Consider the following 25,808-nt stretch of genomic DNA (forward strand, 5'->3'; position numbering starts at 1 on the left):
ATGTCACCTGATTACCCAGAGGTTTTGCATTGCAAGGATTTCTAGAGATGGTGGTGGAGGAAGCTTTGCCTCTCCCACTGCTTGGCATAACACACCAAGTCCCAAAGAGCCAAGGACTCACCCATGGCCATCCTTAGTGACTCGGTATAATAAGTTGAGGTGGTTCCCCATTGCTTTCTGCAGTAGTGTTTTTAGTATGACACAATCTTTTAAATAGCCATCCCTCTTGAATACGGACACCTTTGCAGCCACCTCACTGAGGTACAGATGCTGTGCATGGACTACCTTTCGTCTGGCTGCTAACCTTCAACATATCTCGCATGGGTGACCCTAGGTGGCAATTTAATGCTCTCACCAGCACAGTGCTAGGGGTCATTGGAGAGCACATTATGGTTGTAGTGCGTTGGGGATGAAGGTAATAGAAGAACCATAATCGAAGGTAGGGTAACCACTCCTTAAGACCGAATTTATCATTTACTATAAGTCAAAACTGGAGGCATAATGCAAGAACAGCTTCAGAATTAATGAATGTTGACCTACACAATAATGAGGGCATATAGGTTCTGGTCATTTATACTTGGGAGTCATTGAATAATAATGATTATTGTGGGCAAATGCCCAATTCGTAATAGAATATTCACATACTTTCAGCAAACATGACACATTTGTGAGAAGTTTACAATAACCCTGATGCAATTAAATTAGTGCCATATCATACAAAATGAGAGAAAAACGAGAAACCACTTGAAAATAAATTAAAATACTCGGCATATTGTTGAAAGAGCTACTAATGCTTTATCTGAAAATCAACGGTAAATCATTTAATCGAGACATTAATTTAATAGAATGCATTAATTAATGATTGATAAATATAATACATTTTCAATTAATTTAATCTTAAATGTGGGCAAAGTATCAAAATGCAAGTCAAAATTTGAGCTAAGAAGATTAAATGAGTGTTAAATCCTTGTGATAGGTGAATTGTATGAAAAATTCCTACTGCAGAATTTACAGTGGAATTATTTTGTCCTTCCGGTATTGGGAAATTTTACATCAAAAGATATTAATTACAATAAGGCTGAACAATTTTATACGGTTATTACATTGATTAATGGAACTATTTCGGGTAGCCGGCGGCAAATCTGAGTGACGAAGATTCAGTGCATCCATTGTTTCCAAATGTGTTTTTGTTTTCGCAAAGTTCGCAAGAATTTGTTGCACTCTACCCTTATTAACATGGGCTTTATAATTTGGATTCCACACGAATTAATTATACTCTAAATTACAATGAACTGAAGATGTATGCGGCGACCATTACCGGCCACAACGCTATATCCAAACTGCTTTTTTTTCTTTAGAGAAGCACGAGGGCTCTTAAAAACAATTTGAATAGATCACGTTTGGGTTGATTGTTTGACTGAAGTCAGCGACACTTTCATTCTCGCCTTTACTACAACTGATCTTGGGAATATTGAACCGTAATACATTGCACGGTCTCATTTGACTTAAGTGAAATTAATCAATAAGTGACTCCAATACTTCGTCGGAAATAGATATCCTCTGTTCACTTTAAGTTGGTAAGAGATGATTTAACCTCCCGACAACTCTGTCTTGAAAATCTCCAAAATTGATTTCATCTCGTTGAGTGGCAGCCAGATACGTAGACAGTTTTCGAGCAGCTAACACAAATAAATTAAGTTGTGGTTTACTGCTTGGAGACTATATCAGGGCGTGAAAGATTCGAGCACACCGAAGTGTGGTGAACACGTAGTCCACAGCGAAATCAGTTTATCACAGACCCTTAGATTGAGCAGCAGTACTGAAAGCAATACGAAAATCAAAACTGATTAAAGAAATTGTAACAAATAAAATGGCCCAATTACAACTGACTTGTCAGTTATTTCAAAGGGTTAATTGGTAAAAAAAACATGGGAGCCTCGTTGCACGACACGAAGACAAATGAAACTCAGATTTTGTACATAAATGCAGGTCATACGGTGAATTTTAATTGGATACCATATGTTTCTCAATTTTAATAGCACACCTTGTCCCGAAATGAGTAGCTTTCACCATGATTTTGAAAATATCCCAGCCGTTTACCACGATTTTAGTATATTGAATCGAGCGGCATTTCTTCCTTTGCTAGTCGTCGTAGTAGCGATGCGCACGACAACTGCATGGCGTCAAGCGTTAGACACGTTTGTCTCCATCACTGCCATTAGTAAATGCTTTAAAATAATGGCAAGATTGTAAGTATGATAGTAATGTGTTACTCTCAATATATCATCTGCGTTATATACTGAAATGAATTAACTAGCTCTGTGATAGCATATTCCTTCTTTGGCTGAATGTTTAATGCTTCGCTTGTACCCCTAACTATAATTGCACTAATGACTCTGCCTTTTGTAATTTCCCAATAGGTGCTTTTTCATTTACGGTGCTCTTCCTTTATTACAGATTAATTATTGTATATTTCACTTCTGCTTTTTTATCATCGTTTGTTCCCGTCCAAGGGGTTGACCGAGGGAATTTTAAAACATGTCAGCAGAGCAGCTTTTGCCGGTAGGCAAATTTCTTTGTTTTAGTGCACTAATGACAGTATGATATTATGTATATGATGTTAATTATTCAATGGCAGGCGGTGTCGTGCAATGGAGCCTTCAAATTCTGCATATGAACTGTTGATGAATACATTAAAGGTTGAGACATCAAGCATTGAAGCGGAAATGATTAATAGCAGGAATTTAGTTACATTTAAATTTCAGTTTTTTGCTCTCACCGATGGAACATTTAGAATGAAAATAAACGAGCTCAACCCTATTAAACCACGTTTTGAAGTGCAAGATGCATTGGTTGGAGAACCTCTCCTGGAAAAGTTTGTATTATTTTTCTTTGACCGATGTTTCCCGAGTGTTTTAGTCAATTTTAATTTGCTTGAACCTAAAGTTTTAATTTTTTATTTGTTTTTATGTTAGACTGGAGCTTGTGGAACGGAAAGCTGATAAGATTTCAATCAAATGTGGCTCAAACATCGCAACGATCATTGCAAAACCTTTCCGCGTGGACATTCATGATGAAAATAATATACTTATAAGTGCGAATGCACGTGGATTGATGAAATTTGAGCATTACAGGCTTAAAGTTCCTCAGTAAGTGGCAGGTTTCTTTAGTACATAATTAGATGTTAGTACTGCATATTGATGCATGTATATTACCTGTGAAAAGTGTGGTTGAAAATTAAGTTTTGTGGAATTACGACCAAATTAAAAAATTGAAACCTCCTGTAGGACCGATCCTGAGGAAGGTGAACCTGACCAAGTTCCCGTTATAAATGATATTGAACTAGGAGATGAGGAAGGGGCCTGGGAAGAGACTTTCAAGAGCCATCATGACAGCAAGCCCCATGGCCCATCTGCTGTAGCAATGGATTTTTCATTCCCCTCGGGAGAAAGTATTTACGGAATCCCAGAACATGCAGATTCATTTTCCCTCAAGTCGACTGCGTGAGTATTTCATTATTTATGTATTTATGAACTTAACGGTCACCCCATTTTTCCTCTTCCGCTCCCATCTGATGCCCAGCATTAATCAATAAGCCCAATATCTCTGAGGGTAAATAAATTCTTAAAAGGAACTGTTTGGGCAGAATTCAGAGTCTTTCGAGGGAGCATTGGAAACCAATCTGATCAGTTTGCAATGAAGACTCTTAATCAACTTTTTATATTTTTATTTCTTTTTAATATTAAAAAATGATTAATATTAATCAAAATAGGCCAGTGCTCACTACCTCCTTCTTAGGAATGAAGATAACACTATTTGGCATTGGTGTATGTGGTCAAAACCAGCTTCTCAAGTTCATATATTGCTCACACTTTGTTGATATCAGCCAAAGTGAATAAAAGTGCTATATGGTCTAGGTTGAAGTTTTTGCCTCCTTCTGGTCTTTTAGTCGAAGGATGTTATCCTTACTTCAATTACTTATTTGTGATATCCTATAGCTGAGACCGTTGAGTTGTGTTTTGCCCAATATTATCTTAACTATTTATTCCATGGGTAAATGCCCTTTTCAAATGTTCTTACAAGGCGATATAAGTGGTGGTACTTCAGCAGCAGAATAATGTTCCCTGGGAATATCAAATATTTTGGCCCTTTTCCCTGTGCATAGGACATACTAAAATTTTGCTACGAATGTGCATTAATGGTCCAGCTGAATCCTGTTAAATTTTTTGCTTTCAGAGATTTTTGTTTTGCCATCCTTGGGAAATCTGTAATTGTTCCTCTCAATTGAAAGCCATTGGTGCAGATGTTGTCAGTTATAGTCCTGAGTTAGATTGGTGGGAAATTTACTTTGCCTCAAACCAACATTTTTCACTTTCAAATACATAATTTGGTGATTGTGGGTATTGCATTGTGGAGTGCGTTGTTCTGAGTTGGAGGTGAGTGATCCAGGGTCAGACGAGGTAATTTTTCCCTTTGGAATGATGGCCTCTGTGAGTGCCATTTTGGTAGTTATCCCATGTTGCCTTCCTAAAAGTATAAGAAGCATTACCCAGCATTCATGAATAACTCATTTTCAGGGGCAGTTGCAGGTACAAAGACTTGCTTTAGGTACTGGTACCTGGGATTATTGGTCTAGGTGCTCTTGCTTTGACAGGACATCTAGACAAGTCCTTGAATTCTTAAATACTGTGACTCAGTAAAACTTTGAAAGGGCCTAAAATTGAAACATGAAATTTGGAATTTTGGAGGTGGGAACGTTTTTCTACTGGAGATAATACTCTGTGGACATTAGAGTGAAAAAATTACTTATTTATTTTTTAATTTTCAATTCTTGATGAATAAGTGATACATTTTGTAAAACTGGCATCGGTAAATGTTATAGCATTCTGCCAACAAGTCAAGAATTGTTCACCACCCACATTTAATTTCAAGGGTCTTCTGTTCGTTTATTAGGGTCGACATGAGTGTTGTGATATGAAGAGAGTGCCCACTTACCAATGCAGCACGACCTACACGTTCCAAAGAAACTGCGGGAGATGCTGCGATTGTGACTTGTAACGGGGTCATCTGCATTTCAATGCAACAATTTCAGAGTGTAAAAATCATTCGCCTTGATTGGGATTCAAACCCAGAACTTCATTTGGAAAATTTCAGAGTTTATGGGGACGCTTTGATAGCTTAACTGGCTAAAGCACACGCCCAGACATTGAGGGATCCAGTTTCGAATCCTGGTCAAGGTGAATAATTGTTACAGTCTGAAATTGTTGCATTGATGACCAACATGCTTTAGTTATGGGTAGTCACCATGACTTCACTCTCTCTTTGTGAGAAGATATTATCTGGTAACCTAGTTGTTTGACAAATCCTTGGAAAATGAGTTTTTGACTTGGAAAAAAATATAGAGTCAAAGGCCATTGAATTGCTGGCCACCTTGTTTGGATTCTCGACCTGGGTACTGAGAAACCGCCAGTTAGATTTTTGTTGCCCCTGGTTGCAGTATTGATCTTACCTTTCAAATGGATTGCACTGTGATCGCAAAAGTACTTTGAATTCAGACTTTGTCCTTAGGTGTCGGTGCATTCATAATCCTTTGGCCCAACACCTCCTCTGCCCTCCCCACCCAAAAGATGTTGCCGAATCACATGTACTGGTATTTACCTCTGCCCATATTGTGCATTTTTTTAACAGAGGTTTCTATCGGCGTTAGAACTTAGGTCCACAGAAGTTTGCTACAATTCATACCATTGAAATGAGCCCCTCAATTCCTGTTCACTTTTAATCTCCCCAACTGAAACAGTCTGCGCTTGGTCAAATAATGTAATCTGCAGTGAGCACCAGCGATTCTATCTTGTCAGTGAATTCACTATAATGACTGGGCCCACTCATGTTTTCTAAACCTGAGGCATGAAGGTTTTCTTTTATATCCATAAATGTTTCATTCTTGGCTCTTGGAATGTCAAAATGGACATGGGGAATATCGTTATTGTTTTTAATTTTGAAAGTAAGGGGTGGAATGTGACCTGGGGAGGTCACACGCCTTGTCTCACTACTCTCTCTGATTTTGACATCGGATGGAAATAAGTATGGGGGGAGTAATAAATTAGGAGTGAGTAATTTCAGAACTTCAGATTGTTATGTGCATAATATATAACACTATGTGTTGCGACTTCTTTTCATAGTGACACCGATCCGTATCGCCTCTACAACCTGGACGTGTTTGAGTATGAGTTGGACAATCCGATGGCTCTCTATGGATCGATCCCACTTGTTCTTGCGCATGGGTAAGTGTGGAATTAGGTTACCTTTGAAGTGTTCATTTGGCTTGAAAGTTCTAGGTTACATCATAATTGCCTTTGTGCTACTACTGGATGCTAATTTACATCCTTTTTATTGCTGAGCATGAAATTGCCATCCATGAATAACAATTGAAAACTTACACTAAACTGATTGTGATTTACTTGGGTGCGGTTAAAACAATTAGCATTAGATCAGTTGTGAATCATCTCTCTGATCAATTCATCATTAATACTTCATGATCTAAGGGATTTTAGTCTCACATCTCAATTTGAAACTACTGGGTTACTGTTGAAACTAGATGGAGCAATATTTTCTGACATACCTGGAAGTTTTTTAGTAGCCATTTTGATTGCCATTATAAGATCTCACTAAATCAGTCTGTGCATAGCCTATCTTTCTAAATTCTCATTGTTTTCATTATGTTTCATAGTTTGTCGTTGGGACGTTAAGCTGCGGATCTCTTGGCACCTTAAGTTAAGAGTAGGCTAATGCTGACACACTGGGTTTCTCTCCACCCTTCCTCCTTTCCCATCCATCCCTAATAGCACAAATGACCTCGGCTGTTGGTCGGCGACCCTGACAAATAATACTCATTCTTCCATCCCATTGGGTCTGCTTAGTTGACATGAATGCTCAAATTACTGATTGTGTAGAAATAACTCTGTACTTAGCATCTCCACAAGCTCTCTTTTTTTATAACCAGTTTCAATATTACAGGGTCATTATGAGGTAACATGTCTCATGATTTATGTGTATTAATATATTGCTGAGAATTTATTTTGCAACACACGTGCTCTTCTGAATCCCGAATTCCTAAGTCTGTGACAATTATCATTTAGACCTCTCTTTCTTTAGAACTTCGATATTATTTGGCTGTTTCATTGAAACAAAAGATAGAGCAGAATATGAATGAAAATAACATGCATCTAATTACGATTGAGATCACTGAATCCCATGTGGATTTACTCTCTAATATGTTGCCAGTAAACCTGTCGAATGTATAACTGCTTATCTTAGGCATAAGGTGCTTGAAATCATAGTACTATTTTCTGCAGTATTTGCACATGATTTGTTCTTAAACTCTCTGCCTTGACATCTATGCTGAAGATAGCTAAATTTTTTAAACGAAATGTTGGTTAAACATGAGAAGTCATTTTAAGAAGTTCTGGCTCCTTGAAAATCACCTAATCATAAAAAATCAGAACACATTGATTGGAGACAATACTGCCCCTAGACACGTAAACCCTCATTAATTCACTGCGACAGCATGTAATGGTGTACGCCTGCAATGTCATAAATGTTTATTGAAGCGGTGAAATGTGAAAAGTTGACGTGCATTTCAGTTTTGTTGAAACGATGTGTGCTGAGTGAATGCCTCAGAGTGAAGGGTGTGCAACCTTTGACTTTCATGCACGAACGATTGGGGTGAGTGGAGATGCCTGTGAGACTGTGGACACTGTCAAGGACTGGGCAACTAGCCTCAAATTAAACAATCGAACTGAGCATTGAGGCCCTCAGGGGATTGCCCAACTCTCAATGCACAACGGCAGCAACAGATTCATGCCTAGAATCTTGCACAAATGAACTCATTTTGATGCTGATTTTCACATAAAAGTGAAGGATGTTGCTGAAATGTCTGGGATTTCTCCGGAGTGAGTCCATTGCATTATCCTTGCCATCTCCTGAAGTGAAGGGGAATTAAAAGGGTTTGTTTGGAGCCCCTGACTTGACGTGCGAGTGAAGGCCATTCCATCTTTCACCGATTGGATGGTCATTGGTAGCAGGGGCTGGGCACATCAGCAAGGCCGAGTGAGCAGTCTACTGGGGGCATGTGTCCTAAAGATCAAAGTCTCTGCTTGGATATGGGAATTGGTTGGTTACAATCAATTTGGACTGCTGTGGCGTAATCTGCACAGGTTTAGAGCAAGACCCCTTTTTCGGCTGACCGATCCCACATCTTGGACAATTACTAATTAGACAACTTAAAAGAAACTCAATGCAATACTCATCCAGACATGAGTTAGTAAATGTAGGTTGCATTGTATCTTAACCTTTTGAAAGCCGAAAGAATATCTGATTCACTTGACATAATTGTTGCACTGGTCCAGGTAGATGTTCATCACTGGTGCCAGGATAAAATGCTTGACTCCTTCTCTGCAGGATAAAAAGCTTGTCCAAACTTGGCGCGCGCGTGTGTGTGTGTGTATGGGCAGGGATGTTGAAAATGTGAACAAGTAATAACTTCAAAAGGTAGAAGCCATCCCAAGCCTTCAGTAGACATATTATGTGTGCCATTATCTTGCATGATATTGAAATTATCATGTAGGATGCCAAAATTTTCAAAAGGGCTTTGTCATTGAAATGCAAGATAAAAGGAGAAACTTGGGAACTCCAGCAAAAGGTAATCATTTATAATTAAACATATTTGAACACACTCACTGAAAAAATGTATGCATTCATGTACATATATTTCACTTCATGAAACATTCCTGAAAATATAAACAAAATCTCACCGAGGTGCCTTGAAAAGAGGACTCGTTGAGAATAAATTGTTAGTGGTGACCATCTTTAAGGCCCTCATAAGAGGATGTGTTCATGATCAGGGTTGGTCCGATTGACTTGGTCTTTGCCTCGTAATAGCCAAAGGTGTTTTGGAAAGTCTCATTAATGACCAGTTGTTTTGCTTAAGACCAGGGTGCACTGGGGTCAACGAGGTCTTCTCTTTATTCCCACAGAGTTTCCAAGACCGTGGGTGTGTTCTGGCACAATGCAGCCGAGACGTGGGTTGACATAAAGAGTAAGGGAGAAGTGACCTCGGGCGGGAGTGTTGGTGGGGCTGCAGCTGGGATGGTCTCATCAATCGTGAGCTTTGTTTCGGGCAAGGCTGGGTCCGACGACGGCAACGATGCCGGAGGCGAGCCCAAGGGAAGGCCGTCCAACATCGACGCACGGTTCATGTCCGAGAGTGGTATCATTGACGTGTTCTTTCTGATGGGACCAAAACCACAGGATGTTTCCCGCCAGTATGCCAAACTCACCGGGACGGCTACATTTCCTCCGGTAAGTCCACCTGAAAATTGTCAGTGTGAATGTCGATGTTAGAATGGTAATATATCCATGGATTCGTTTTCTCAAGTTTTGTTGTCCATGATTTTCTGTTCCTTGTGTTCCTTGCCACGTGTAATTTTTCCCTCGTCATTGCATGAATGCTGTTGTTGGTGAGTGTTCTTTTCAACTCCTTCACAGCAGTGCATTCTATGGTGCACAAGTTTTCAATTTTCCATTATCAAAGGCAAGCATGTGGAAGAAGAAACCATGCGCCATCATGGTTGGTGCATTTAAGTGTTTTCCTTGGCAATGCATTTATAAGCCATTATTTATAATAGCACTGTTGTTGTCTATCATTTGCGACGTATTGTGCCCAATTTCTTAGTGTAAAAATTATTCGCCTTGACCGGGGTTCAAACCCAGATCCCTCAACGTTCAGCCGAATCCGTTAACCAGTAAACTACCGGGGCATCCTCTTACACTCCAAAATATTGGGGGCTCTCAAGGAATAAGATTGGATATGTTGACATTTTAATGCAAAGTTGCAAATTAATCCGCTAAAAGTTACTATGCAGAATTTCCTGCAGTTCTTTAAATTTTTCTAAGGTAAAGACATTGTGTTCAAAAGTTGAGTTTAGCGTTGTGGACTGTGGCACAAAATGCATGAGAGCGTATCCCTGTGACATTGCATGTATGATATATTGTCATAACATCTTGTTCCGTTGAAGCCTCCAAAATTCCTGGGTTAAAGGACACCCCGGTAGCTTAACTGGCTAAAGCACTCCACCAGACATCAAGGGACCTAGGTTCGGAATCCCTGTCCAGGCAAATAAATTTTACATTTTGAAATTTTTGCATTTAGCAGATGACTCTGTTAAAAGTCACTGTTTTGGCATATCTCGCAGTTCTTTGAATTTACAATATTATGTATTACATGATGAAACTAAATAAGGTCGGGGGGAGGATAACATTCCTGCGGAACTACTAAAAGGTTTAGGAAAATGTGGGAGGAGGAGGTTATATGAACTGATTCGTAGTATCTATGAGGAAGGAATCTGGTGGGAGGACTTTGTGAGATCAGTTTTAGTTCTTATTCTGAAAAAGGTAAAGGCTACATCATATAAGGACTACAGAACGATAAGTTGATATCCCACGCAGCTAAAGATGTTCTCAGGATCATAAACAAAAGGATAGAGAGTAGGGCAAATGATTACTAAGGGGACGATCAGTTTTGGTTTAGAAAGGGGAGAGGTACGCATGATGCCATTGCAGTGATGAGATCACCAATTGAGAGGAATAAAGAATACAATCAGGAAGTATTTGCCAGTTCCGTAGATTTCAAAAAAACGTTTGATTGAGTGAATTTGGAAAATGGAATGAGTATATTGCAGAAATTAGAAATAGATTGGAGGGAAAGGAGGCTAATCCGCAACCTGTACATGTCTCAGACTGCTCAGGTGCAAGTGGGGAACAGGGAGTCAGGATGGGCAGTGTTAGGAAGAGGTATAAGGCAGGGTTGCCCATTATCACCGTTGCTGTTCAACCTGTATGTAGAGGAAATGATTAAGAGGCATGGGAAGAGCTGGAGGTATGAATGAAAGTGGGCAGGGAATTTGTAAAATCAGTTAGGTTTGCTGATGACCAAGCTTTAGTTTGTCAGTCAGCCAAGGGTTTTGTAAGCATTGCTGAGTGAATTGGAAATTCAGTGCGACAGGTATGGGATGAGAATCAATATTAATAAAACAAAGGTTTTGCGATTTTCTAGGAAGAAAAAGGCTAAGCTAAACATTAAAATAGGAGGGCAAAAACTAGAGCAGGTAGAACAGTTTACGTGTCTCGGAAGTGTTTTGGACCAACACGGTTAAAGTAGTAGGGACGTAAGGAGAAGAATTGCGCTAGGCAAAGAGGCTTTCACAAGGAGGAGGGAGTTGATGACAGGGACTTTGGGTAAGGATATTAAGAAAAGACTCGTAAAAACTCTGATATGGAGTGTAGCTATGTACGGAGCGGAAACGTGGTCATTCAAGCTGGGGGATAGACGTAGACTGGAGGCTTTTGAAATGTGGCTGTGGAGAAGAATGGAAAAGGTGAAATGGACAGAAAAGAAAACAAATGAGGAAGTACTTAGTATGGTGGGCGAAGAGAGGGGTTTGTCGGGAGAAATCCTATGGAGGCAGGAAAAGTGGCTGAAGGGGGAATTGACCGGCAGCGGGATGTTGAAGACTGTAATAGAGGGGAGAATGTTAGGCAAACGAGGAAAGGGCAGTAACAGGATAGGAATGTTGGACGGGATGAAGGGAGGAAGAAAGTACTCTTGAGTTAGAGTAGGTTGCTGGATTTTGTGTTTTGTTTGAAGTCACAAAATATCTATCTATTTATTTGGTAGTTGTGTCCATCCAAAAACCTACCTTAACTGGTAGATTACCTCATAATAATATAATAATAATGTATTACATATTTGCTTTTTTATGCGTAATTTATCCATCATACTCTATGAAAGTCCGTTTGAATATTGTACATGTCCTTGACTTGTCTCCTCAGTACCATGACTTTGATTCCCTAGAATACATTGTTCTGTTTGTGCCTGGGTTCAAAATTTGAACGAGAGATAAGCATTTTCATTGGCTATGTGGGATAGCCCACATTGGCTGTGAAGAGTGTATCAAGGTATTTACCGTGGTGTTTCTCTATTCCAGTATTTTGCATTTGGTTACCACCAGTCGCGCTGGAACTACAATGATCAGGATGACGTCAAGAGTGTCGACGCTGGCTTTGATGAGCATGACATCCCCTGTGATGTCATTTGGCTGGACATCGAGCACACCAATGGCAAAAGGTAGCAGTCGCTTTAATCTTTCTCATTGAAGTCATTATTGAAACCAACATTTGCACAATTGCCTCGATGCTGGAGCCCATAGAATGTTTTAGAGAGTTTTAAATCTTTTGATGGAAGTAGTCTCAGTTTGAGGTAAGTTTTGTGTGTTATCATGAATGAAAAATAAAATGAAAGATTACTGACAACAATTCGCTGGCATAGTGGCAGTGTGGTAACATTCACCACACCTGGTTTGTTTTGCACGTTAAGAGTGTGGCATAGGCACACCATTTACAAAGCGAATGCACCAGTTAAGGATAATGTGGTCCTTTAATAAAGCAGTGATCAAATGATTATTATTTGAAGTGTTTCCCACTCCACTCTCCGTTTAGTGTGACTTCCCTCTTTTCCCACTTCCTCAGGAGGTGCCAGCGCTTCATTTATTTACTCACAGTTACACCCCACCGCTCTCCCTCTTGATCGCCACCCGCAGTTAATCCCCCTGAATCATAATAGCCTTCCACCACTCCCCCATCCTCCCTCCGTTGCCCCCCTTCTTCCCACTCTCTTGTGTGCATTGGATTTCCTGAGGGGGAAACCCCCTCCCATGCATGGTGATGGACCTGTGATTGGAAACAAGTGTGCATGCCTAATAAATCTTTATGTCATCAGAAAGTGCTGCAGTTTCTATCTTCATTGTGCATTTGTTGATTTTTATCATTTTTTTAGTTCTGCAAAATGTTCTCTGGGCGTGGTGTCCTTCTTTGTATCCTCTTGCCACCTCTGTTGTTGTCCGTGATGATGGTTTCCATTGCCACAGTTTCCCTGGCCAGTCGGAACAAAGAGAAGAGTTAACATTCCACTGATGGTTATTAAGGAACATGACTGAGGACGTGTTTCTATCTTCGCTATGCACGTAATTATACATAATGTGTTAATTTAATTTGTACCATCCGTATTCTCCCACTATCGTCTCCCATGCATTCACTGGCCATGGGAAGGAATTCCATATGCTCCTTTAAGGTGAGAGCAGACACATGGTTTTACTCTACAACAAATAAGTGTTCAACTATCTAAACTGCATTATTTTAATCAGTATATCATATTATGAATATGAATTCATATCAGCGATTCTTTTTCAATATTTGCGTATCGAAAGTCGTTTTTCTCTGGCTATGTGATTTGTTCAGCTTTCTGAGGGAAATATGTTGTGCTGTTCACTTGATATCAGGTAGTTCTGTGTTTTCGTAAATCTATGATTCCACCCTTTTATGAAAATGACTGAAAAACAGAAAATATGAACTTTTTATCACTTGAAAATACTTGAATCAATCACAAGGAATGAAAAAATTAGAGTTTTTTGTGAATGTATATCCATATATATCACAACTATATTTCGATTATCCTTGTGTTTTTCCATTATATATGCTTCATCCATTGGCCCACGGATAATATCGAGGGTTTACTGTATAATCTTATGTCATTATTTGTTCATATGTCATATGTTAATGCCTGTGTATGATAGCTGTTTCTTGTTGCTGCTAATTTGCCTATAATATTTTGTAGATGCTAATGTTGTATTTTGCACATTTTTCTCAAGCACTTTTTTATATCCAGTACTTGTTAAATGGGTATGAGGGAAACTTGTGTGTAGCTAAGAGCTTATATGATCACTTTTTAGGAATTCTTCAGTGTGTGTATACTAAACTTCTGATTTCCAATCCCGATGACTGGTGTTGAGGTTGTATGGGTAATCTGAAAACAAAGGTAATCCACCGATCAGGCTCTTCCCTTTCCCCTGGTGTGCTTCCACAGTGGTTGAGCACCCTGCTGCGTGTGACGTCAGATGGTAGGGAAGTTCAGTGAATAATACAGTTGGGAAAAATAGCAATAGTGTACCAATATTGAAGTATATTACAGCAGTCGGCCTCGAAGAGAAAAGAGTAGGGTACGTGGCCTTGCTATTACTAACTCACTTTTTAGCTTCAATTTGATGAAAAGATAAGTGACCGAAAAATTATGATCAAATCATAAAGTAATCAGTTGTTACGATTTAATATTTTGATGGGTTTGAGATATTCCTCTTGCGACTCCTAATTGTTCTCTCCTAAACTGTGGAAGGCTCAAGTATTTGCCAGGATTGTGCATTGCAGCAGATTACCCACGAAGTTGGGAGTGATTGCTTGGCTCACCTGACCGGCATGCTGGTGCCACATGCCCATCCCCAACCATTTGGTCAAAATTAACATCAGCTTTGATTTCACCAACCTTGCCCTCAAGTCCATGGAGACTCATTTCATATTTAATTATGATTATATTCCCAAAACATTTTTCCGAGTTTCTATTAGCACCAACATTAAAAAGAGCATTGATTAGGAACGGTCCCTTAACGAAACCGAAATATATATTTTCAGTCTTGAAGTTTTTCCCCTAGAAGTACATTTTTTCATCTAATAACTCATGAAATTCAGCATGAAAATTATCAACTGACTCTGTATTGGCATTGAGTTCTTCCTATGCAGCTCACACCTCATATGTTCCTCAGCGCTCTCTAAAGTGCATCAACTGCCCTCCCCAACAAGGCACAAAACTCTCCCTCATTTCAAAAAGAATCACAGAAACTTTGCTTTCTCTGGTACAAGAGCACGTGAATCAGACAATCTTTAGGCTTACATTTGGTTGAACCGCCCCGGCAGTGCAGTGTAAGGGTCAATTATTTCATTGACCTGATTTCCATTGCACTGGTGTTCCTCTCACAATCGCAATTGAACAAAAGAAGTTGCACTTTTTGTTCATGAACATCATTAGCTGTTTGCCCTCCAACCCCAATTCATGAGCCAGTTTTTTTACTGCTTCACATCTGTCTAATGACTGATAACATTTGAGTTTGTTCAATCGATAGGGCCTCTAGTTTTCTTTTCATGGCCATTTTTGGCCGTCGAAGTACTTAATGAATGAGCAGTGAACCTCTTCCGTGTAACAACCCCTCACTCAAATGATGCACAGGTCAATCGAGTGTGTAATCTGTTTCCTCCAAGCAAAGAGTGTTGTGTGATAGGGGCCAGCCATCTTGATGTAGTGGTGAGAGTCGTTAAGGCGAGGGAAGCCACTTTCCATGCTTCCCAGCGACCACTGTGCATGGTCAAGGACTGCTCATTTCGGCCACGGTTGCCAAGGTGATAATTAGTACCCTACACCATCCCTATCTCTGAACATGAACACAATGCCGGCAACAACATTGTATCTCTTCTCTTGCAAGGATACGCATGTCGTCACTCACGGCCCTTCTTGTGTGTTAAGGTGAACAACCTTCACTCGACCATCAATAATACCTCCTGAGAATACCTATTGAAAATCAGTCGGATTCAAGAATCGCTCAAGTGTATGTAAATTCAGGAGTTTACTGTACGACGTGCACACCTAATTAGTTACCATTAATGGTGGAGTTTACTTAATTTTCCTAAAGTTTGTAATGTGCTTATTATTGGAATCAGTTTGATTTGAGTAATGGTTTCCTTTTCAGGTATTTCACGTGGGATAAGGTCAAGTTTCCAAATCCAAAGGAAATGATTGATCACGAATCTGCCAAAGGAAGAAAGATGGTTGCAATTGTTGACCCACACATCAAGCGGGATGGAGGGTACTTCCTCCACAACGATGCTGAAGCCAATGACTATTACGTTAAGACCAAGGATGGGAAAGTCTATGAGGGTAGAGTATCTAATTCTCACTTGTTTAAAAAACATTCACGCCCTCAAGGTGGCCTGTGTCTGGGAAATCCAGAAAATTATATAACATAAATCAATCTATATAAATTATATAATTAAATAATATATATATTATATATATATATATATATATATATATATATATATATATATATATATAATATATATATATATTATATATTATATATATATTATATATTATATATATATTATATATATATATATTTATATATATATATATATATATATATATATATATATATATATATATATATATATATATATATATATATATGTATATATATATATATATTTTATATATATATATTTTATATATATATATATTTTTTTTCAACAGAAGCAATGTAGCAATTTCTTATTCGGTCACCTACCAGTTAAGGTAGGTTTTGGATGTTCAAAACTACCAAATAAGTATTTTGTATCTCAAAACAAAACAACCCAACATCGTACAATACCACAAGCCCCTCTTCATCTCTTTATACTTCCTCCCCCCTTTCATCCCGTCCAACATCCCTATCCTGTTCCTTCCCTTTCCTTGTTTGCCTAACATTCTCCCCTCTATCACAGTCTTCAACATCCCACTGCTGGTCAATACCCCCTTCATCCACTTTTCCTGCCTCCATAGGATTGCTCTCAACAAACCCCTCTCTTCGCCCACCACACCAAGCACCCCCTCATTTGTTTTCTTCTCTGTCCATTTCACCTCTTCCATTCTTCTCCACACCCACATTTCAAAAGCCTCCAGTCTACATCTTTCCTCCTGCTTCAATGACCACGTTTCTGCACCGTACATAGCTACGCTCCATATCAAAGTTTTTACGTGTCTTTTCTTAATATCCTTTCTTATCCTCAACGTCCCTGTCATCTAAACCCTCCACCTTGTGAAAACCTCTTTTCCCAGCAAAATTCATATCCTTACGTCCTTACTACTTTGACCGTGTTGGTCCAAAACCCTTCCTAAATATGTTAACTGTTCCACCTGCTCTAGTTTTTACCCTCCTATTTTGATGTTTAACTTTGTCTTTCAATTTCTGGAAAACCACATAACCTTTTGTTTTATTTATATCGATTCTCATCCCATATCTTTTGCTCTGAATCTCCAATTCACTCAGCAATGCTTGCAACCTCTTGGCTGACTGGCGAACTAAAGCTTGGTCATCAGCAAACCTAATTGATTTTGTGAATTCACCGCTGATTCCAGTTCTTCCCATGCCTCTTCAATCATTTCCTTCACTTAAACATTGAACAGTACAGGTAAAAATGGACAGCCTTTCCTTACTCTTCTTCCTAACGCTGATCATCCAGACTCTCTCTCCCCACTCCCACCTGAGCAATCTGAAACATGTATAGGTTGTAGATTAGTCTCCTATTTTGCCAACCTATGCTGCTTTTACTTTATTACCATCTTAATTTAAAATTTAACTCTGTGCTTCCTTCTTCTTAATTCTGTGTTTACACTCATCCATTTCCTTCTCTCATCTATCTTTCAAAGCATTTCATCCGTGATCCATGGTTTCCTTGTCATTTTCCAATTAACAGTTCCTAAAGTTTCATTTGTGGCTTAGGATATCCCTTCTTTATATATATGCATTTTCCTCAATAGTACTCCGCTCATTTCCCTCGTCCATGATTCTCTCTACAGCTTGCTGACACTCCTTCCTTGTCATTTCTGTTCATGCTTCAAAATTCCATTACCTAACTCACCGTATTATACCTTATACCTTACTGGCCTTTATACCTGAACAATGACCAAGTTCATCAGTTTTGCTTTTACCTCTGCTAGTAATATTCTATCCCTTGCTTGCTCTTTGTTTACTGTGCTTTTCCCTACCTTTTAGTCAAAATTATGGCAACCACTTTCTGGCTCTCGTCCCCTCCGCTGTACATTTCTCTATAATTATCAGTTGAAGCTCTGAGGTGTTCGTAATACAAGAGTTCATATTCATGAAGTTAGAATGAGTGCTTTTTCATTTAAATATTGTCGGGGTCTCCATGGTTTGTTCATAAATGGTTGGTGTTTGAAGTGATAGTTTGCCATGTGTAAGGTATGTTTATTTTATGTCTGTCACTTCATCAAAATGTTTTCCGTCAATGCATTGGATAGTAATATGAACATTAAGAATTTCTTTAAGAGATAACCATTAGGGAAGTGAACTGTTGACACATTTGTTTTGAATTATGAAAAGAGGTTCGCTTCTGTTTTTTTCAGTTTTGAAAAATCTCTGGAAATGCTTGAAATGCTGTTGACTTGACATTAATGTATCAAATGTTTTCACTTTTGTATCGGTTTATATTGCTTTAATACGGTTGAGGGATGATAAAAATTCTTTGAAATTTGAGCAGAAGCCAGAAATTAATAGAAAAGTGTGTGCAAATGTGAGGAAGTGACGGAACTGGGTCTTAAGGTTTATCCTGTCTTAAATTCCTAGTGTGATTTCCCACCTTGCTGGGAAAATTCAATTCTACATGGGTAATTGGTGGCAGTAGCATATCATGAAATTCGTATTCATTTGCAGGTTGGTGTTGGCCAGGATCGTCCAGCTATCTGGACTTCTTTGATGAGAAGGTCAATGAGTATTACTCATCGCGCTACTTGTTTAACAACTACGTGGGCTCGACAGAAGACCTTCACATTTGGAACGACATGAATGAGCCCTCTGTTTTCAATGGCCCTGAAGTCACCATGCCCAAGGATTGCGTTCATGCAGGAGGACTCTGGGAGCACAGAGATGTCCACAACGCATATGCCCTTGAGCATGTTAGTATCACCTTTGTTTGGTAGACTAGACCCACAATGCATTGGGCTATCATCGGTCAAAAATATCTGTCTCTCAAGACATGACTGGCTATTTTGCATGGTATTGTTATTTTTCTCAAGCGGCTCAATCTGCAAATATTATTTGATATATTCCTAAGGAAACGATTTATTTTACAGTTAAAAATTGATGGAAATTATGATTTTTGTAAGTACATCTCACACCTGCACAAATATTGGCTGACCAGCCCTCACACATCCAATTTCGCTACAATTTTTAGATAAAGTAATTTTTGAAGTATTCCCCAGCTTGCATGGATAGCTTGTAATACACTGTTAACCCTCTTAGTGCGGCGGGGATTCCAGAGGTACTAGTGAAAAGTGCGAAGGGTAGTTTAAGAAAATATATCATTTTAGGAAAACAGACATTATGAAGTTATTTGTTTACGTATCCATACGCAGTTTTTTTATTTTAAAATAAAATATTGTAGTTATTAATGATGTAATACATTTACATCATCTGAAAAATAAATGTAATTATTACAGTGTTATAAAATTGAAGAATATTTTTTTAGCAATAATATTTCGATTTTTAGACAAAATACTAATATTTTTTTAAAACATTTTTTAAATAAAACTACGATATTTAAATGCAATAAAGAATCAAAAAGACATGTAGAAAATATTATAAATAAATAAAGAAAAACCAGTGAATTGCAAATTTTGTTGTCAGCCTCTGCATAGTTCCATTTTGTTGAAAAGGCTGATCTCACTGAGTCAAATTGGGACTTTTCCCCTTTCCTTGAGACTGCGGCAATGTGCTTACAATCTAAAGGCAGAAAAAATCCAAGTTCTAACTCACAGAGAACTGCTGACAATGTAATCCATTACACAGGGCGCAATTGAGTAGATAGGATGGGTGGCAAGAGAAACCAATATAATTACAAAGCAGTGCTCTCATTTCCATCGTAGCAACAAAGTCTGAATAAGCAGCTATATATCAACACCACGACACCACAACACATTCAAGAGATTACAGATGAACACAGATTAGTAGCCTTTCAGTGGCTTTTCATAGTGGAAAGACCACTCAGAAAAAAAACGAGCAAACAATTATGCTGAGCTTCCCGACATGTACAAAACTAAACGAAAAATTAGAGTAAGAATTATACTTTTTGAAAAGCATTTAAAATTGCTAATAAAAAATTAAAAAATTAGTTATGTAATTCTTTGGAATTCAACCTATCGATAGCACAAAAACCATAAATTATTAAAGAAAAAACCATAAGTTACAGCGAATTAAACAATAGCCTACGCAAGAGCCGATATATCGGCCCGCCGCACTTTTCGCCAAGGATATAAAAGCCGATATATCGGCCCGCCACACTAAGAGGGTTAATTGCATTTTTCTGAGGGTTGAATGAAGAAATCTGGCATGAGCATGGTGGCTGGCATATAGGCTTGTAGTACATAAATCACCCTTGTTAGTCTGCAGATGAAGTTGGCCGGTTCTTGTCCATTTTTCCTCTCATTATAAGTTGAGGTATAGTTTAATGTATTTGATCAAATTTCTGCTTTATGCATTTTCAGGATTGAGATCATAATTGAACCAAGGCAATCTTTTGGCCATATTCCTTCCTCAAAATCATTGCACATTACCATATATTCCCATCGATGACGTGTATGTTATCTATACAAAAATGTTCAGATGATCAAAAAAATGACGATGCACGTTATGTAATAAAAATTGACAAAATCCAAACATTTACACACCTATGTATGCAATAGTTTAAAGAGGTCTCACAAAAATAAATGAGTCTGGGTAGCATGCCTTTCCAATTGCATTCTATTTTATACAGATCTGCTACTTATACAGTTATTTCATCTCATAAACCCATGAGAAAAAGAAGAAAGATTTAATCTCTATACTTCATTTAAGCTGACACGTAGTACTTCTTTATTCTAATACAGAGTACTTCACGTATACGCAGAGTACGTCATATTATATACACTTACGTATAAATACATGATAGGATAGGTAGATCACTCGAATCCAAGAAATTCGCCACCTGAATCACAATGAAATGAATTAAGTGCATTTATTATCTCTTCAGGTACATCATTGAGTTCATTCTTCGAAGTTGACTCTTCCTCGCCTTCTAGCACTGGAGTTGAAATATTGCCTAAAGCTTTTTCAAATCCATCTTTTACACGAGTCACTCTGACACCCGGCCAACTTTCCAGGATCCACCAGCCTATTTCTTCACGAGACACTCTTTTAATCCTTCTCTGCAGTCTTTCATGCCAGACATCATCCACTTTTCTCAACTAAAACGTGACTTTGATTTAAAAGACCAAATAATGGATAAATCCTGGCAGCCTCACGATTTTTGTAATCTTTCGCGAAATTGATGACTTCTAGTTTAAACATTGCCGTATACAATTTTCTTCTCACAATATTTTTCTCCACGAGTAATTCTCTTGAGAAAATTCTAAATTTCAAAAGGTTAACTCAATTCAGGTTTGAAACGATTACTATGTAGGCGGCACTTTCATAGAACTTGGAGGGTGTCTAGAACAGCTGAGCGCCGATACTAACAAAGCGAAGTAAAGCAAACAAAACAAGACAATTCTAGTTCATTCATTCTATTATTTTTTTTATACTTGATTTGCTGAATGTTAATTTATACAGCAAATAAAAGGGCACGCTAACCTATGTCTCGTTTCAACGTACGAATCATAACGAAAAAGCAATGAGGTGGCATATTGTGTTGGCTTGTGAATATAGTTTATTTTTTGATCCTTCTGTTGTTTGGAATTAATTTCAATCACCTGGCTCTAATCTTCTGTATACTCACGATCGATATAGCCCCAGGCAAATATGATTCCATGTATTCATTGGTTGTTCATGATACAAATTCATGATAACAACAAAGTTCTGGGTGTGCGTTATCGATGGGAAAACAATTTTTTCATTTTGAAATTCCCTGAACGCTTTAGTAATTCCGTGCATATCTTCTACTCCTGCTGCCTTGTTTGACTTAATCTCCCCAACAGGTTTTTCTGTATTGTTATCTAGTAGTCAGGGACTTGGTGGCCGAGTGGTTAGTGTGTTGGACTACTGACCCACGGAGGGTCCGGGTTAAATTCTTTGGCACTGGAAAAACATAGCTGGCAGAGGGAAGGCAACTGCCCCCCCCCTGCTACCCTGCTGATGCGTGAATGTTACCTGCCTTATAGGGCTTAGTATTGGGTGAACTCTATCAAGACTCGGGGAACTAACCATTCGGTTGATAACAGTTTCCTACCCAGCCCAGTGGACGGAGTCCCTTACGTACTAGGATTCATTATCTCTGTTTCCATCTAAATTTAATGTGGGAATGTTAATTGAGGTGGTTTCCCATTGCTTGCCTCAGTATTGTTTTTAAAGTGACATTTTGAGTGAAGTCTCACTGAGGAACAGATTACCTTTCGTCTGGCTCCTAACCTTCCACCTATCTGGCATGGGTGACCCTAGCGGGAGCAATTGCCATTGCTCCTGCCAGCACATCTCTAGAGGTCATCGGAACGCACAAACACTTTCACCTCATCAAGGTCATAGTCCATGGGAGAGTGTTCCATGCGTTGTGAATTATATTTACCATAGCTTCTTAAGTCATACTTGTGATGCTTAGGGAAAGTGCCCAAGATGCAGAAAGAGAGATGCCAAAAGAAGAGGGGCATGTTTTTAGAAATAGTTTTGCCCTGTGGTGGGTGATTTGATGGCACGCGTGTTATTTGTGCGAACAGGTGAAGGTGACCATGGATGGGTTGTTAAGGAGGACGGATGGTCGTCTGCGGCCCTTCATCTTGACTCGAGGGCACTTTGCCGGCTCTCAGCGCTATGCGGGCGTGTGGACCGGAGACAATGCCGCTGAGTGGAGCCACCTGCGCGTATCCATCCCGATGTGCCTCTCCATTTCAATTGCTGGCATCCCCATGTGTGGCGCAGATATAACGGGATTCTTCAAGTACCCCACTCCGGAACTCTTCATTCGGTGGTACCAGGTGAGTGAGGGTGTCCGAGCCGTGTGGCGAAGAATGCAATGCTTTTTGATGTTGTTGTTGTTGTTGGTCAATCAAAAGCGGACATCTGTGGATTGTGGAACCCACTGGCAGCCTTATTCCCTTTGCCAACATCCCCTTCTCCCTGCGCCGTGTGGAAATACAAGCTGGCTATTGTTTTATCTTTTCTTTTACGCATTAGCAGAATTACTATCTGACCTAAATGTCAGCTGATATTTGTGGTTAAAAAACCATAGCACATTGCTTTGAAGTCTAAGCTTTTAGATTTTCCAACATTTATTTAAATGAAATCCAGGGATTCAAATTTTGCACGATTCACGCTGATTGACAAAGAGGAAAATTCCAGATGGTGGTTGGCAAGTTGGAGCTAGAATTTTGTCTGCAAATACTTTCAGTATTAAATATGAATACGTTTGTGTCATGGTTTCATTGGGAATGTACATTCAATGGTTTGGTAACCACATGCTCTTCGACACAAGTTGTTCCAAAACTATCAATTAGGTCAAGGATTATATTACCGCCATCCTCAAAGAATTTTTTTCATTGCGTAAACGTTTTTGTAAGGAATGATTTTGAATATAGCATCTATTACTAAATGAATGAACACATCAATAAGAAAACAAAGAAAGCAAAACTAAGCAAGTCATTGCATTCTATGAACATTTTCCTTTCTTTCTTACTAATTGAAATTTTCCTAAATATCCTCTTTCCCTCAACCGGCCTCTTCCCTTTATTCTCAACAAAAAAGTGAAGTCTCACCGTTAGTTTGGGAATGGATTGAATTGTTATGCTTCCGTTGCAGTTGCACTTTGACTTCTGTTGTAACAGTCAGGTATAAATTACTGAATGCCATTGTTTATTAGCTGGCTGTGTGATTTTATGATTTACTTTTCAATTTCTTCCTGAACCTAAAAACCATGAGAAAACCCGTGTTTGAAGGAAATAGAGTGGAAGCATTGTGTAATGAGTATTGCAAATGGCAAGAATGCTGGCTGATATAGCAAGTAATTATTCTTGTGTTTCTGGAAGACCGGGAATAATTTGTTTTGAAGTGTGCTTGCATTTGGAAGTATTATTCTATAATAGTAGGTGGTGGAACTCTAACACACATTTGATTCAACTTGTAACATGAAGATGATTTCATTTGAGGTTCATTAATTAAGATAGAGGAGATCCAAGATGGCGACTTCCGGTAATAACTGTGATATTTGCTCAGAGAATATTCCTGAAAACCAGCTATATTTGGAATGTGGATTTGGCTGTAAGTCAATTTTCCATTACGGATGTGTTGGTCTAACGGAATCAGTGGCGAATTCCATAGCTAACGACTTGCAATTACTCTATCGATGTGAAAAGTGTTTGTTTGGTCCATGTGACGCAATTAAAAAAATCGAGTGTAAACAAAATGAAGTCCTACAGATCTACAGGTCAAGCTAATGGGCTGTTTGAATTTAATAAATGACCAGTCTAAGGAAATCGCCATTCTAAAAATGTGAAAACGCATCGAGGGAAATACCGGGTGATGTTAAAATATCGATCACCAACTCATTGGAAAGTGAGAATCCCGAAAAAACTGTGAAAGGGAAGAGAAGTAACATGGAACGTTTTAATTATTCTCAAGTCGTAGCTACTGATAGTAATACTAAAAATAAAGAGCGTGCTCCTAAGGTGACGCTGCCTTACTCGTCAGTTGCTCGCAAAGGAAATTTACAGCCACCACCTGTGGAACCACATACCACTACATGCAACATGAGGAAAGAAGACGATGAAGGCTATGCCACGGTCTCAAATAAGCGGAAACCTCGGCCGAAGCCGATTGTGGGGACGTCAAACTCTGACAGTGATATAGTCGGACTGCCGAGAATGGTCCACATACACGCTTTGCGATTGAAAGAACACACGACAATCGAAGCAGTTAAAAAGTAGGTATCAAGCAAAATACGTGGCAAGTACTTTGAGATCGAGCAGCTGAAGGTATCTAGAGGCACCTACGCCTCTTTTCGTGTATCTGTTAGTGAAGACTCAAAAGGTGTAGTGGAAAATCCCGACTTTTGGCCTAAACATGTTTGTGTCAGCAGGTATTTTTTTCAGAAGACCCGCTTGACATCCGCGAAAGGTTAGTCAAAATTAGGCAGCTATTAACAATCGCGTAAGTTAATATTCAGTGCCTCAGGAACAAAGTAAACCTGCTGGAAGCGGCTATAAATGAGTGTGAACGAGACATTTTGTGTATTACTGAGCATTGGTTAAAATATATGAAGAACTAATGGTTATTTCACTCTCAAATTACTCCCTAGTGTCCTCATTCTGCCAGACCACGTATAAAAATGGAGGTGTAGCCATATTCATGCACAGAAGAATAAAGGGTACTATTAACTCAATTGACTTGCCTGTGAAGGAAGAAAAAACTTTTGAATGTGCAGTGTGCTTCCATGAAACTCCAGTGGGATTGCTTGAGCTCATTTCCGTCTATAGATCACCAACTGGTGATTTTCATACATTTATCAAAAAACTAGACTAACTCTTGTGCTCCTTATATGCAAACAACCGGATACTTGTGCTGAATGGCGACTTCAACTGTAATCTCTTAGTTGACTCCCCTCACAGATCCGAATTGCTGAATCTGTGCAAAACTTACGGCATGGAATGTTTTAATAATAATCCTACCAGAGTCACTCCCACATCCACCACGCTAATTGATTACGCTGTGACCAACCTTAACCAAGAAAAAGTAGTCACAACTGTTTGCGACCTAGGTATAACAGACCATTGTAGAGTGGAAATAAGTAGTGGCACTAACCAACCAATGGAGAGCCTAAATGATAAAACTTACCCAAGGCGGCCTCTCACTCATGGAAATATGCAGCATTTTCTGCTCCTTCTTCAGTCCCAAAACTGGGACAATGTCTATGACCTTAAGTCAGTAGACGAAGGTTTCAATTACTTTTATTCAATTTTCAAACACAATTTTGAATTGTGTTTTCCAGTAACGCATCATAAAATATTTCATAGAACAAAATGTAAGCCATGGCTAACTGATGAGATCTCTTACTACTCAACTTACTACTCCTTAAAAAAC

At 38.9% G+C, this 25,808-nt stretch overlaps 1 protein-coding gene across 1 annotated transcript in view; it reads left to right on the forward strand.

Annotated features, from left to right (window-relative positions):
• The first annotated feature begins 2,172 nt into the window (after positions 1–2,172).
• Positions 2,173–25,808, forward strand: part of GCS2alpha (glucosidase 2 subunit alpha) — a 30,905-nt gene continuing 7,269 nt past the window's right edge. The window contains exons 1-11 of the mRNA XM_071593631.1: positions 2,173–2,249; positions 2,458–2,562; positions 2,639–2,875; positions 2,976–3,149; positions 3,288–3,503; positions 6,180–6,281; positions 9,033–9,357; positions 12,042–12,181; positions 15,684–15,871; positions 18,426–18,667; positions 22,454–22,711. Coding sequence (XP_071449732.1) covers positions 2,239–2,249; positions 2,458–2,562; positions 2,639–2,875; positions 2,976–3,149; positions 3,288–3,503; positions 6,180–6,281; positions 9,033–9,357; positions 12,042–12,181; positions 15,684–15,871; positions 18,426–18,667; positions 22,454–22,711 — 1,998 coding nt within the window. The 5' untranslated portion in view covers positions 2,173–2,238. The remainder of the gene's footprint in view (positions 2,250–2,457; positions 2,563–2,638; positions 2,876–2,975; positions 3,150–3,287; positions 3,504–6,179; positions 6,282–9,032; positions 9,358–12,041; positions 12,182–15,683; positions 15,872–18,425; positions 18,668–22,453; positions 22,712–25,808) is intronic.

The sequence above is a fragment of the Hetaerina americana genome, unplaced genomic scaffold (assembly GCF_022747635.1).
Source record: "Hetaerina americana unplaced genomic scaffold, ioHetAmer1.1.p SCAF_6, whole genome shotgun sequence".
NCBI lineage: Eukaryota > Metazoa > Arthropoda > Insecta > Odonata > Calopterygidae > Hetaerina > Hetaerina americana.